At 43.2% G+C, this 15,042-nt stretch overlaps 2 protein-coding genes across 2 annotated transcripts; both read right to left on the bottom strand.

Moving 5' to 3' along the window:
- Positions 1–2,566: 2,566 nt before the first annotated feature.
- Positions 2,567–9,351, bottom strand: LOC117162065 (uncharacterized). The gene is made up of 6 exons (XM_033343904.2): positions 8,611–9,351; positions 8,195–8,336; positions 7,139–7,362; positions 6,381–6,573; positions 3,859–3,984; positions 2,567–3,327 (listed from the first exon to the last, which is right to left on the bottom strand). Exons 1-5 carry the CDS (start codon positions 8,705–8,707, stop codon positions 3,942–3,944), a joined length of 699 nt encoding a protein of 232 aa, XP_033199795.1. The 5' UTR covers positions 8,708–9,351; the 3' UTR covers positions 2,567–3,327; positions 3,859–3,941.
- A 1,396-nt stretch (positions 9,352–10,747) lies between these two features.
- LOC117162034 (uncharacterized) lies at positions 10,748–15,000 on the bottom strand. Its single transcript, XM_033343847.2, has 4 exons — positions 14,722–15,000; positions 14,259–14,634; positions 13,796–14,006; positions 10,748–13,398 (listed from the first exon to the last, which is right to left on the bottom strand). The coding sequence occupies exons 2-4, from the start codon at positions 14,478–14,480 to the stop codon at positions 13,382–13,384; spliced, it is 450 nt and encodes a 149-aa protein (XP_033199738.1). The 5' UTR covers positions 14,481–14,634; positions 14,722–15,000; the 3' UTR covers positions 10,748–13,381.
- Positions 15,001–15,042: the final 42 nt, after the last annotated feature.

A 15,042-nucleotide genomic window follows, 5' to 3' on the forward strand; every position in this document is an offset into this window, starting at 1 on the left:
TTTTATATTCAACGAAGAATTACTTCGAAGTAAAGTTATCTTAAAGTATCGGCGTTGATCGTAAATCTCGATCGAACGAGTCAGATGAATTTAATCGGGTCAATTTTTTATTCTTGACGGAGAATTACCTTAAAGTAAATTCAATGCCCAAAGTACATACGATCATTCCATCCATCTATCCAGTTTAATACTGAAATTCTAATATCTTGTTTATGAATTCACGGCGATCGATCCATGTTATTTTTAACGAAGAATATTTTAACGAAGGAATTTTGGGATAAATTCCTACCAAAGTAGAATCATTCCTAGCCAATTTACGATAATTCTAAAACTCCGACACGTTGTTTACTCATCATCGATCATCGTGGATCCTCATCGAAGCGACTCGATGGATTTAGGCGAATGAAGAGCGCGCACATGGCCTCTGCCACTTACGTTAATGGCAGTCACTGTACCAGAACGTAGTATGCGGCCAAGCTGGTATAGTTGTGTGTTGGTAAAAGGTTGAGTAGTGCGGATCGACGCCGGGAAATGGGCGGTTGGTGAGGGAAACGAGGGACAAAGAGAAGGGAGACAGTGGCGCCTGAGCCCCGAGGCAGAGACGCCACATTTGCTTCGTGTAGGTGAGTGTCTGTGCGATCCACGCTACTCGCACACACTGTGTCGTTTTGTATGTCGCGCGCGCGCACGTGGTCCGTGCGTCCTGGTAAGAGGAAGACGGACGATGAAAAGAGCAGCAGCTTACTTCTGCTGTGGATCGTCAGCCCTTCCTCCTGACAGCCGCCGGTCTCCTTTTTAGCTTTTGTCGTGCGCTACGTCGTCTCCGGCAACTTCTTTTCCCTACTTACGGACAAATGTGCGCGAGTGCCGCGCTTATGCGGCCTTTTAAACGCGTCGATCCTATGAATCGGATCTTTCAATGAAATTGCGCGAGTCTAGTCGGACGAGGAAGCGCCCCAAGTACGCTAACGACAGAAATGAAATCGTTCATGAAGATAAATTATACTTGTCTAGCGAACACCCCGTATATTCTGTGCATTTGTACGTCGAAGACGTCGACACCTAACTGGCTTAACTAAAGATCGTTTTGCATAATGGTAGGATGATAGACGAGATAAATAAATCGGCCTTTGTCCGGATAATCGGCCTCCCTTTTCAGCGTGCATTATGCATAAGCGTGCCCGTCAATGGACCTTTTCACTTTGCGTGAGATGTCTTTCGACCCAGGCTCGATCGATCATAGACAGGTAGAGATCGTCGTCTGGATCGGCCTGTCGCTGGCACACGAAGGCAACCGTAGAGAAGACGCGTGTTAAATTCGCTAGATTAATTCGTCTCTCCGCACGATTTCCTCGAAACGAGCAAGCTTGTGTCTTAATTCCGTACACTTAGATCTGTGATCCTTGGCCGTTTATTTCAATCTTCCTGTTTTGTCAGCTTGCTTGTACACATTAACGTCGGATCAGAGGACACCGATTGAGAATTGTGAAAGTCGCGAAGCTGCGATCGCTTTGTTGTCACACCTTCGCTAGAACGCGAGATACGTGATTGTAATCGTCAATAGGATTTCCTTTTCAGGAACTAGCGCCGCCGGTGCTTTGAATATAGCTACCACGAAGTGGACGATACGCAGCTTATTTTTAGCCAGGCATTAGCCAATTAACTATTAACTCGTTGGCGCCATGGCGCTGCTCCTATTTTTGCTTATTTCTTACACGAATAATGCATCGTTGCCCCGATCCGAATCTTTGGTATGTTCACCGAGAATAATCCAATCCACGCTGACGGTGAGCGATGTTAAGTGCTGTCTTCCGAATCCAGAATGAAATATGCTTCTGGCACGGTATCGTCTTACCGATATTACTCTCTCGAGCGCGTCCCATCGAGTTCTCGCTTAAGGAGAATCGAAGCGACAAGTTTAGCTTGCTCGTCAACGCGTTTCGTTCGTTCGTGAATTCAAAGCGTTTCAGTGTTGAGCGGCGTAGATAACGGCGAAGACAAAGGCATGTTGAACGAGAAGTACCGTGCGGTTCGTTGACATTAGCTGTGGTACAAATACGATCGAAAGAACTATGATGGCTTATTAATAACTATTCGCTCGAGAGAAATCGAACACGTAAGTCGATTCACGAATACAGGAGGAGATTGAACTTGCTACAAACGAACCTTGTCGAAAAAGAGAGGAGGAAGAGAAAAAGAAATGTCTTGTTAGTGGCTCGTGGATGAACCAGTTAGACAAGCTGAAGATATTTATCTAAGATATTTGGTCATTCGAGGATGCCCGGAGGACGGGTATCTACCTACGAATCGAGCCTATATATTTAGCCGAGTGATTGATTTTCGTCGGGCGCAACGAATGCGGTGGTCAAGGCGGTCGAGTTGGAATCCGAAGTTGGATCCAACGAGCACCTGGTTATGGCTGACTGGTTAATTCTCATGGTAGGCTTAATGGAATACGCTATTGTTCGTCGTGATTCCAGACGGCACACGGCTCAGGTTGTCAGTCATCGTACGAACGAAGATGCTGAAAAAAGCTTTCGATAACTCGTCGTCGATCGAGAAACAATTTAACGGTGCGAACAACAGGTCTTGTTATTTTTCCATTCTATCCATTCCATCTCTACGTACATGTTGATTAATCTCCTTGAGATTTATATTATCCGTATTTCCTGCCACATGATCAAAGCCTATTACATCGAATACAAAATGTAAGAGAATGTAAAACATATGCAAATCGGGATCTAACGTATTCTACTATTTTTACGCCTCAATATACTTACTATCTTACGCTATTCTTATACAAATTATTTACAATCGTAACAAGATGTAAATCCATTAGAACGGGAATGCAGTTTCTTGTACGCATAATAACTTATCGTATCATCGTTCGACGTGCACACTGACTCCCCAACACTGGCTCTTGTCTACCGTCATATTTAGTATAGAGTCAACGTCGTACATATAACAAACGTTCACCATGTACGATCGTCACCAAATTCGTCCGCCATCCTAAAAATGTCCGATTCTTCCACGCTTTACACAAGTATGTGCTTCTTTCTTTCAACTACGTGCATGCCCCGAGGATGACTAATTACATGGAAACAAGCGAAGCACCTGGTTTTAGACCCGTGAGACCGGGAGGACGGAATTCAAATAAGAGGCGCAGCCCGATGTTAGTCATACCCTTGGAAACAAAAGATTTCAGCGAGTTGTTTGCCCAAAACTGTCCCTCGTCGAGCTTCGTCATGCCTTCCTTCGATGACTCTTCAAACCGCATGATATCCCACGTTTCCACGCATCCGTTCGACGCCACCGTGTCCCATCGCCCTGAACAAACACGAAGAATAGTCGATTGAGTCAAATACAACAGAACAGTTGTACAAATAATTAAGCATTGATAAACCAGAGTAACAAACGTGAAACTAGATTACGTACGACTTAATTACAATTTTTAAAGATGCATGGATTTGAAAGGGCAAGTCTAGTATCGATGAAATTATTCGCGTCTGCTATTGTCGATAATCTTCTGGCGCTACCGGCTACCGAGAGTCGAAAGTTGTTCGATATTATCCATGACAAAAATCTGTTCGATACAGACTCGTTTGGCTTGTCGGCGGCGGTTATCTCCTGCACAGCCGGCTTCTATTTATATTTTGCGTTCGTTAGTCGATCAGGGGCATACGATTAAAGGCAGAAAGTATCCGTGTCCGTGAGTGCGTACGAACGCACGTTCGAGCCGATTTAACTCCGGCTCGGACGCTACGTAGTTTCTCTTCGTACAATGAAACCGGTAATACGTAATCTAATAAATTTCACACGTCCGTTTGCCTGACAAAGAATTATTAATTGGACTCTTACCTGATTCCTTTAATCCGATAAAAGGAGATGGTGATAATTGTTGGAAAGTTTCGAGGCTTAAAGATTACAAGTAAGGATCTTCGTTATTCCACGCTGCCAACGGTGTATGGATTTGTTTTCAAGAATCTGCAAACGAGTAAACGGCATCAGCAGCGAAAAACTGGACGATTTGTGGCCGGTCGTTAACGCGAAACCGAACACTCCATCCATGAATTTAAAAATAGTACAAAAACAAATGTCGGAAATTTCAAGTATCGTTATAACATGGAACGCGATTCCAAAAGGAACATACGAACGAACAAATGTGAATATCAGGAATATCAGAAATCGGGCGACTTATGAATCTGCGAAGTTTCGAGTATCGTTACGACCCTGAATGAAATCTTAGAAATAAATGAACGCGAACGTCGACGTCGAAAATTTCTAGTGTTTCTAAATCTATGAAGTTTCAGTTATCGGTGCGACGCCGAGCACAAAACACCGTGAAGCACGGGTGGACCGTACTCCAAAAATATCCGGTGATAAACAGCGGACGAAGTAGAAACGCGCATTCACCAAAATGTACACTTTGCCGCTTATCGGTGTCTGTTATCCTAATTCGCCTGTATTTTCCCTGCACTCGAGACGCCGTGCCTGCGGCGATAAAGAGAAGCCCCTACCGATTCTTTGGGCTGCGCGTTATCCTTGTGACAAGGCAACGTCATTACAAGCAGATAGAAACGTGGCCACATTAAAGTTGGGACCGTGTGAAACACGAAGAAATCGGGAAAGGGACGCTGGTCCCTTCTACAGGCAATCGTGACGCTCGAAAGACATACTCGAAGGCGCGATAAAGAAGGAAGAAAGGAAGCAACACGTGGAGGAAGGTAGACGCGAGCCGAAGACCAGGACATTTCCAAACTCGAAAATGCACTTAACTGTTCGGAGACAGAAGATTAGAGGGTAAAGCCCACGGTGGGCCTCTCGGGACTCGTTATCAGTTTCGACAGGGTCCCAAAGAAAAAGGAGTGTTGATAAGAAGCGAGTTGAGCGGCTTTTAGTCAGATCGACAAACCGGCCAGGCTTCAGACCCCTGAAATCGACCGGCTGAGAAAAGGAAGAAGGGAACATGGTCAGATAATAAAAAGTGCCATCCGAAAGGAAATGCCGCTGTGTTACGTGACTCGGTGGAAAGAATGGAAATTGTAGGTACAATTATACTACGACACGATACTATGAAATTTATTAATTTGTTAACCGAGTCATTCGTTAACAAAAATTATACGAATAGGTTTGTAGATAAAGAAACGATTATTTCTAAGAGATTAGGAATATTAGAGACGAGTCAGTTAAGTCGGTTTCTCGGTTGAATAAAGTTAAAGGATAAAAAATATTATCGTACTTGTTGGAAAATGGAACGACAAATTGATTATTATTCGATGCAATCGGACTGGAACATTTATGCCATCAGATTTTTACCGATCGATTGTCTATCGCGAACTATCGACAACAAGGCGAGACACGTCGCACGTGGCTAGCTTATCGGATCGGCAATGAGAGGACTCCTTGTACGTGTTATTAATATCGGTAATATTTCAAGTCCGAACTGTCCGACTAAGCTGATAATCGTGGTTAACAGACGCAGCGTGCCGATTTTCGACGTGTGAGTACTGAATTGACTACAACGTCAGCGACTATCGGATGGCAGTTGCAGTTTGTAACCTCGTGAACGGTGATTGTTAACGGGTCGCCGAGTTAATATTAGCACAAGGTTTTTCATCGTGCCGTGCTTTCCAATAGGAGGGTTTTTCAGAGCGTTTAGACGCGCGAGGGAAATGCGCTAAAGGTAGCTCGCGTTCGCGGGCACCCGCTGCTTCCTTCGATCAGATTTTTCTGGCACGTCTATTGTGTTTTGTCATAGAAACGAATCGAAATTTTTGCTTTGATCGCAAATTTGAAACGACGCGTCGCCGCGAATCGATTCGCTGGAAAAGCCTGGCAGACTAGAATGCCAGCAGCCAATGCCAAGTAATTACAATTACGAACTTACATATGAATGTTGTTTCCTCAACAAAGAGGCGAACAAATTCTTGGCAGAGTATCAAGGAATGTGGCGAAAATACAGGAATATTTTTCAATTGTATACGAAACGGAAAAGGAGAGACGTAGGTGAAGAAAGAAAGGGAACGTCATTAATGAGAAAAAAGTAAGAAAAAGGAAGAGAAGAAGACAAGCGGGACGAACGATCGAGGATTACTATTTATTCTTAAATAGGTCGCGTTTATGAAATCAAAAATTACGAAGAATTTTTCTGGCAATACGTCAAACGTTCATTTGCGACACCCTCTTTGCTCGAACGTGCTTAGCGTCGTAAAATACGAGTTTTATAGATGCATCTTGCCAGTGCAGCGGTGGGTTTTCTTCGCGGCAAAAGCGAAGTCAATAAAAGTTCGTTACGTGAGATCCGACACCTTTCTCGCGGCGCGCACGCGATTTTCTAGCGAGAAACTTTACGGTAGGCGAGATAATAAAAATTTCCAGACCTTGTAATAACGTAGCAGGCTGCTAGGACCGATATCAGAGCAGCGATCGCCAAGACCAGCGCAGCAACGTGCAGCGGTTTAACGCGATTCTCAAGGAATTGATCCGGCGATTCTCGACCTCCGGCAATCGGCCCTGGATCCGGCTGAATCGATCCCATTATGTCTCGGCTCGACGACATCCCATTAAAGGAACCTTTGTACATAATACAAGACTTATCAGAAAATCCATTCCTCGAGCTTGTTTAGTCGAGAACAGTGGCGCCTTAAATGTTCTGGCATTGAATCATACAGCGCGATATCTCTTCGGTTAAATTGTTACAGATATCTACGAAGCGTGTAAATGAAGCGGGTAAGATCGTAAATAAAGCGAGACTCAAAGTTACTGTAAGTAGTTTCAACATTGTCGAAGTGGCGCCAACCTGTACGAATTTAGGGTGAAACTTCTATGTCTTCGAAATAAGGAGAATGCTTAAATATCTTTAACGACGTGCGAACCTCTCTGAAATCATACTGATCGGCTCTATTTTGCATGAAATTTGCATGAAATTTGCATAAAATTTATTTCGCATGGAAAATTTAAAGACGCGAGATTACGTAGGATGCGCGCAATACGCAAACATAATCAAAATATCTAAATATCCAAAGTATGGTATTGTTTAGGATAGCATTATATATGCGCAAAAATATGCGTTTCTATACGTGTACAAATAATTCTGCGAGCCATTGTAAATAGACGAAGGTAGCAAAGGACTCTTTACCGGTGTAATCTAAAGTGGGTTCCACAGCATCGGGCGTCTCTTTGTCGTGGATCCACGTGGACACGTTTATGCGGTGATCGGCGTTACAGTAGTCGTGGCTGTCGCAACACTTCAATCTGGGCCAGGGCATACGGATCCAGGCAGCCGACGATCGGTCCACGTTGTCGCTCGACTTCGACCTCGTGACCCAGGACTTTGTCTCGCATAACAATGGCGTGGCACCCCTGAGCAATGGCAACGTACAACGTTCCGATAAAATGGCCACTGCTCGATAAAGTTCTCCGACCCCGGCGATAGTCGGAATTTAAATAATCATTTTGTAGGATTTACGCCGCGAGATTTCAATATTCCGCGCGTGTATCGCGCTTGTTACGCTTGGCGAGCAATCGATCGTTTCGTGGCCAGTGAAGAAAATATCACGAAGGAATTCGGTCGAAAAAAGGAGGTCAATTTCGATCGTTGTTTGCGAATCGCGTTATCTTCAATAAAAATTAATTATTTTGTCCGTTGCTAGTTATCTGGTAATTAACGCCACGCTACACTTGCCGATAACGGTTCGAAGATTTAATTGGTAGCAATAAAAACTGGCTAACGATATTCGAACGCTCCGAGTCGAGACGATTTCGACATCTCTCGTCATTTTAGCACGGCTTTAGAAAGAATTCGTGAAAACTTCTCGCACCGATTATCTCGTCAAGGTTACCTGCTGTTTGCCATAGAGCCACGGCGAATTTATAGCGGTACGTCAATCGTAAGATTCAGCGAATTAAATCGTCTTCGAGTCAACCGGACTTGTACCGTTGGAATTTATTGTAGAATAAGAGGAAAAGGTTAGAGGTCGGGGTGTTGCTTTTAAACGAGAGGTTACTACTATCGTAATAGTTGAAACGCGATTTCTACGTTTTCTGCTTCGTACGATATTATTTTCTCGACCAAGACAAATAGACTTTGAAATTTTTACATATCTTCTAACTGATTTCTGTTTACCACGTTTTCTTTCAACATCGTCATTCTCTTTTTCAATGTTAATAATCTCAAAATAAAATTCATACGAACTCGGTGCATCCTCTTGTCGTAGTATTCCCTCCGAATTCTTGGTCTCCAGTCAAGATCAACTCTGTGTAACAGTAAAACTTGGTCTTGCACGTGTCGACACCGGCTTCTTTACAGGCCTTGCTCGTGCATACGCATTTTCTACCTGCGAATATCGACAAATTTCTTGGCATTTAGCGTGAACGAGTTGCCGTGACACGTACACGTACCATGTCGTAAATCTGTTCGTCTCGTGTATTTTACGGCGCATCGTTCCTTTCTTTTTTTTTTTTTTTTTACGGGCTCATTATAGATATGCGCGGCCGATAAGTACTACGATAGTACATGTATGTTAAACGTATCGTGCATTAGCACGATTACGACGCATAAAAAATCGATAGCGACATTGCCGATGCATCGGATCAAACCGGCCAACTTACCTTCGATCTGTTGAACGTTGCCCGACAGAAAAATCAGAAATAGCAGGATGAAATATATGCAGATTGGCGGCTCGATAGTCGATCGATTGAAATACATGCCGTAAGCCTCGGCAGAATCTAACACTCCGAGAATCACGAAAGTCTCGATAATGAAAAGTATCGTCGGGGAGGATCACTCGAACGCGAGTACGCCTCAGGGACAATTTCATTGATAAGGGAAGAGACAGCGAAGTAGGTACGGTTCGCTATCTGCACGAGAGCCACTTGAAACGTATGCAGAAGACAGGAATATACATTATCATGTTGAAGGGCTAGCCTTCGCTAAATGCAGAGACGATGTTCGATAAAGGCAACGCGGCTAGCGGCGAAAGAAACCCGATTTGCACTTGACTGCTTATTGACGCGGGATTATTCGAGGCCACTGAACGGATCGGTAGAAACAGCGGCGTGGAAATCAGCCGCCCTTGATTTTCATTTTTCGCCGTTCGACGAGGATCATCGATTACGGTAATTATCGTTGACAAAAAGAAAGACGATTAATCGAAAGTCTGCGTCTGCCAGTTGGAATATCTCGAGTCACTTGGACGTTGAATGGGTTCCAAGGAGGCAACCGTGTCTCTCGAGGAAGTCACTCGTAAGCCAATCGAATCGAACGCAGAATCACGGCGCCGAGTCGCGACTGACAGCGAGACGTCGCGAAAACACGTTGTGTTATCGGCGTAAAGGACTATTTGAAAATGTCTGAAGGAAGCTTCAAGACGAAACTGTTAGCCGCGTGGGCTCCTCTAATTTTAGTACCTCCCACTGGAACACAGATTCGTATCCTTCTCTTTCTCTTGCTTTACACGTTGGCTACTCTCGATTTCCACCTCTCTATCTCTGTCTCTCTCTTTCTCTCTCTCTTTTTCTGTCCTTCCTCCTTCACGCCACTCTTCTACCACCTCACGAATTTACTTCTATATCTATTTTAATTCCGTCATCGGTGACATTACTTCGCTGGCATAGCTTCGTCGTCAAGGCGACATATAATCGGTTCCTTGGAAATTTCTTCTTCGGTACGACTCGGCCTCTTTTCTTTCGCGATACGAGAATTGGGTCTCGTAAAATGCAGAAGCCGAGCTCTTTTCCACTTTGTTATTTTAGAGATCACATCGCGCAGTGTTGGTGATAACATTGCTGAAATAAGAACGCCAGTGAAGCAGAGGAAAATCAGAGGGAAATCGAAATACAAGCGCCACTGTACAGAAACGATTAATGGCTTTTGTCTTTCCCATCCACCGTGCCACCACTTCTTTGATGGCTTTTTGCGTTTTCTCACCGCGAGGCGGTACCATTTCCGCCAGCTCCCTTCGCGTACGTAATTTATTCACACTTAAACCGGATTTTGCTAAGTCTTTTTCTTGGCCTTTTCACTGGCTCCGGTCTCTTTTAAAGCCGATTTATTGGAGCAACATCGCAAATTCGCGTACACTTTTACGCAGCCACGGGACGCGTTTCGCAAACGCTTTCCAGATGGAAGAACGTGTCTCCTCTTTGTATACAACCAATCTCGCATTACAATTGAGAATAGGAATTCTTGCCGAGGACGATCCTTGCTTAACAATCGTATTGGTCTCTATCGATTGATATTTTAAATTAATTTAAATATAATATGTGGATAATTTTTTGTCACTCTGTTTATACAACTCGAAACTCGTGATGTTCTCGCTGTGAAAGAATTCCAGTGATTTTTTTTTTTAGAGTTGCCTCGAAAAGTCTCCTAAACTCTGCCGATTTATTGGAACAATAACGTCTAGATCGTATGCACGTTCGTATCTCTCGTTGAGCTACGATATATTTCCGTCCATCCAGATGTAACGAATCATTGACGGAATAATATCGTACTACCGATAGTACACGCTGGTGTATTTATTACACGCATTGAGAACGCGTGTATTTTATAATAAATATTATAGAAGCTTGTTTGTTCGCTCGTAACGAATATCAAATTCATTCGTTCGGATATCAGGTTTGCTCGTCTATATTCTAAATTTGTTTTTTGCTTCAATCCAATGGAATTCCCGAAATGACAAATTTTCGAAACTTCCATCGATACTCGTCGCGAGACGAAACCTATTAACGAACAGAGAAACAGGAAAGCGAAATAAAATTCCTCGTTTAATTTCACACGTTCGTCTTTATTTCTTCGAAACGTAAAATACAACGATTAAAACATCTTAACCTCTCGTCAAAGGGTAAATCGCGTAAAAATCGATGGTGCAGGATTCGTAATCGAGAGTCGTTCGAACATCTTAATCGTAGTCATTGGCATCCAACGGCAGAGCAGACGAGAGTTTAATTCCCCGGTTGGTTTCCTGTCCATGCAACATTAAGCAGAGCCCCGCTGCTTGCACATTTCTTTATCGTCATCCGTCGAGTGACAGTAAAAGCTGGGCCTGGGTTATCGGAATGACACTTCGTTACAGTCGAACGAGGTCGCCGGCAGTCTGCTCTCCGTTGCTACTTCTTATTGCGCGAACGAATCAAGTGTTCGCTGTAAAAAGATTTACCGAGAGCACAAGGATTTCTTTCACTCGGGTAATTTATTGAGATGTATCGCGAACTGTTCGGACGATCGTTCGAATAGACCTATTTCAACGAGGTGAGGAGTAAGCAATTTAAATTCCTCTTATACATGCAGTGTCTCGTTGAAACTGGATCTTCTTCTTACGGTTGAATTATCGTCTTTCTACTTTGTTGAACTCGAGGCAGAGGATGTCTTCCGAGCTGGGATTTAGTTTGGAAAAAAATTTTGATCTGGCGGTGAAGGTAGCCTAATTAACTCTTAATTAAATCAACGGTTCAATCGTGAGAACTGGAGTTTCTCAGGTGTAAATGTTTGGGGTCCGCCGTTATTAATGGATGTCTTGAGTAAGCGCATTGTAGCGTGGGATTCGTGGAATAATGAAAAAAAGAAAAGAAGGTCGTGAATATTATTTAAACGTAAACGCATCGAAATTGTATATTTATAGAATTTTTCACCGCCATTGACTTTTTATATGATAATATCAGACAGTAGTTTCCACTCTCATCCTACGCAGCTAATTACAATCACACTTGTGCAAAATGTCAAACGTGTATCTGTTTCTCTTTCGGTGCATATTAATTAATTTAGCTGAAGTGTAAAGCGTCGCGATCGATACGTGTACGCCGGTACACGAGCTATTATTTCGTATTAAACGTCCATGACAAACCATGTTCTACGTACTAACGCTCCGACGAAGGAATAGCAAACGTTTCACTCCCACGTAGCTGCCTCGAATTGACATGATCACAGCCAGTCATTACGCAGATGGAATATGACAATGAAAAGTTGCATCGAATCCTTTCATTTTCTCAAGGTAATTCGAAGTATGCACGAATCTCACCTCGATCTTAGAAGGTTTATACGCTCGCATCCGTAAGCCAATTGATACACTTGCGATAAACATAAACAGATATCGTAATTACTATAGTGCATTTTAAAGATTTTATTTATTTTATTAAAATTCGTGTTCAAAAATTTCCGAGTATCCCGTGACTTACGAACGCCAGTGTACAATCCTTCGAATAGCTTAGAAATCGCAATGCGAATAGATGAAAAGTACACATCTTGGTTTTATCATTCTGAAATGCGCATGTGTTTGCCGCGTGTTTGCTGTCGGGGTTCGATAAAACGCCAAAGTTTTTCGTAATTCCTCTCTTCTGCGAAGATTATCGCGATTAACCGCTATCGCGGAATCGATCTGGAAACAGAGAAGCGGCAGGAACGAGTCGCAGGGAAAAGGAAGACGAGGAATTGAACAGATAAAGAGAAAGATGCGAAAAAAGAGGAAAGAGGGAGCAAGAAAGATTAAGAGAGATGCGCGAAAAGATAGAGAGTACACGTCGCCTTGAGTTGCATTCGCCCGATTGTCCTTTTTAATTAGCCCCCGATCTCTTGGTACGTCCAGTCAGGTACGTCGACCAAGTTGCAGCGTGTCTTCTTAATTGTTAATGGGAGTTACGCCCATTCGAGTCCTCGAGAACGAGTTTCGATCGGGCTGGTTGCACTGTGCTCAGCCAAATGGAAGCGAGGCTTCGGCTAAGAAATTCTAAATGCTCGACCGATGTTCAGAAGCGCTAAAACGATCCAACGAACCTAATCAATGCCGATCTACGATTTGTATTCCAGACATATTATCGTAAATCATCGTTTCCCGATCTTTTAGTAAATCCTACTACACCGGTTGTTCTCGATTCTACGCGTTATAAAGCATCGTCAAACCTATAATTTTACGTTGTTCTTTGTTTTTATCGCGTCCCGCGTTAAATTGGAAAACGACGAATCGCTTAATCGCAAACGATACATCGGAAGTTTTCATGTTTAATAGGATACATCGCGTGTGGCAAATTATGAACCAAAGGAGGAGTCGGATCGCGGCCTAAGTAGCTTCAGTGTCAAATTGGCCATTAAGAAGACTGTATTCTTCGGTAACATCGTTTCTCATTTGTTCAAAATGTCGTTTGCGATCAGAGTGTTTTGAACCGCTACCAGTTATTACTTCCCGAGGCTAAGTAAAAAGACGCATTTATCGTAAATGTTCCTCGCGACATAATGACGTGGCCGCGATGTTCCGGCCGATCAAAGCTCTCGATGCGACGCGCTGTCTTTTAAGAGGTATTACCGTGTAAAATGCCATGGGATGATCTTCCAACTCTTCGCGTCGGCTTCCTTTCGCTGGCATAATCGCTCCGTTAAAACAAAACGACTTCACGCAACGACAGGAGCTGCAATATAAATCAATGCATGCACAAGATTATTATTGCTCGAAATTGCACGAATTATTCCTGATCGCCGCGCCATCCCCAACTTTTAATCGAATCTCGGAGAGATTTAAAGCGATTGTCCCCCTTTCATCGGTGTTGCGAAACTTTTTACATTGGAACTCGTCCTTCTATAACATCCGTTCGAACCGCTTCAACCACTCTTCTGTAACCTAATTGCTCGATACGCAACGCGTCCACGCTAACATCGTCTTTACTTTATCGTACGTAATTATGCAGTGCAAAGATGTGTCCGTACGTGATTGCGTTCTGGTCAGACGTGAAAGTTTAAACATACGAAGAGTATGCTCCGAGTTTTACGGTTCAGTTCTATAGGTATACGAGCAATATTTTTACTTACTCAGGTGATTCACGGCCGGTTGAGAAGCAATCACGAACATCTTCCTGTGCGATGGAAAAAATTCCGACGTCGGGATTATGCTTATGGATATCTCATTCTGGTTGTTACTCGGACGATTGTCGCGATCGTTTCGTCGATTGCCGTGCGTGCTGTGTCTTAGTTGTACACCTTGAATATTATGTCTGCAATTACTGACTATGTAACTGCTCACCTAATTTAAAAAAAAAAAAAAAAAGGGGGGGAATCAAAATATTCCTTGGAGTAATCGGCGATCGTTAAGGAAATTAAACGAACGCGCCACATCGATTCTAAGGGAACACGATATCGATGATTGATAATGAAACGACAAACACAGATATGGAAAATACAATTTCTTAGGTTTCGTTTCGTTTACGTAATAAATTTCTAGAAATTTCAATAAAGCGAACGTTCCTAAGATCAGAGATCATCGAGGATCACTTACCGAAGATATGATAAAAACAGCGAGTAAAGCAACGCCTAGCCAAAAGTACCAGGCTTCCCAAAAGTGTCGTGGTGGCCGTCTTTGCACCAGCAGACAACACTGCGAGTTGCAACAGCAATACAAGCAATATTTATCCGGTGTACACGCGTATGGTTTGTTCGTTTCGCTATCTTCCGTATTGTTTCTTAAATCCGCGTTACACTCGTAGTAGAGGCGAGCCATATCATAAGTTGAACATGATTCCTTCCTTTCGATCGTCGAACAATTATATCAAACTATATCTAGAATATATTGGGAGCGTTTTAACTTTATTCGAAAGTAATGGACAAACGAGGCGTCGTACGGATCGATGAAACTACATCGAATCACGAGAGATCTAAAAAAAATCGCGTTATTTTCAGAATGCATAGCGCCGTCGGCGCCGCTTAATTTACCACTCCAGACACCTGTTCCCCTTACTTACTCGGTTGATGACACGCGACAAGCTTACGATTCCTTCGCGTTCACTCGTTTTTTTTTTATTTTTCGTCCGATTTCGTACGCGAATCCTTTCAACGCGGTGACATACCCGAAGACAACTGCTCTGCCACTCATTTGTCCGTTCAGTGTTATCACTATCTGGACTGGACAGGCTTGCAATAATCGATAGAACGAGCTTGGCATGTCCTTATTCACACGCGACTTCTAATCGATACATTAAAATGACCGCGTTTGTAATCGTTAAAAAGAAACTGTGAACGATTTGTCATAATTTTCACAATCTATGGTTCCTTCGCCGTTTAAG

The sequence above is a fragment of the Bombus vancouverensis genome, chromosome 11, assembly GCF_051014615.1.
Source record: "Bombus vancouverensis nearcticus chromosome 11, iyBomVanc1_principal, whole genome shotgun sequence".
Lineage (NCBI taxonomy): Eukaryota > Metazoa > Arthropoda > Insecta > Hymenoptera > Apidae > Bombus > Bombus vancouverensis.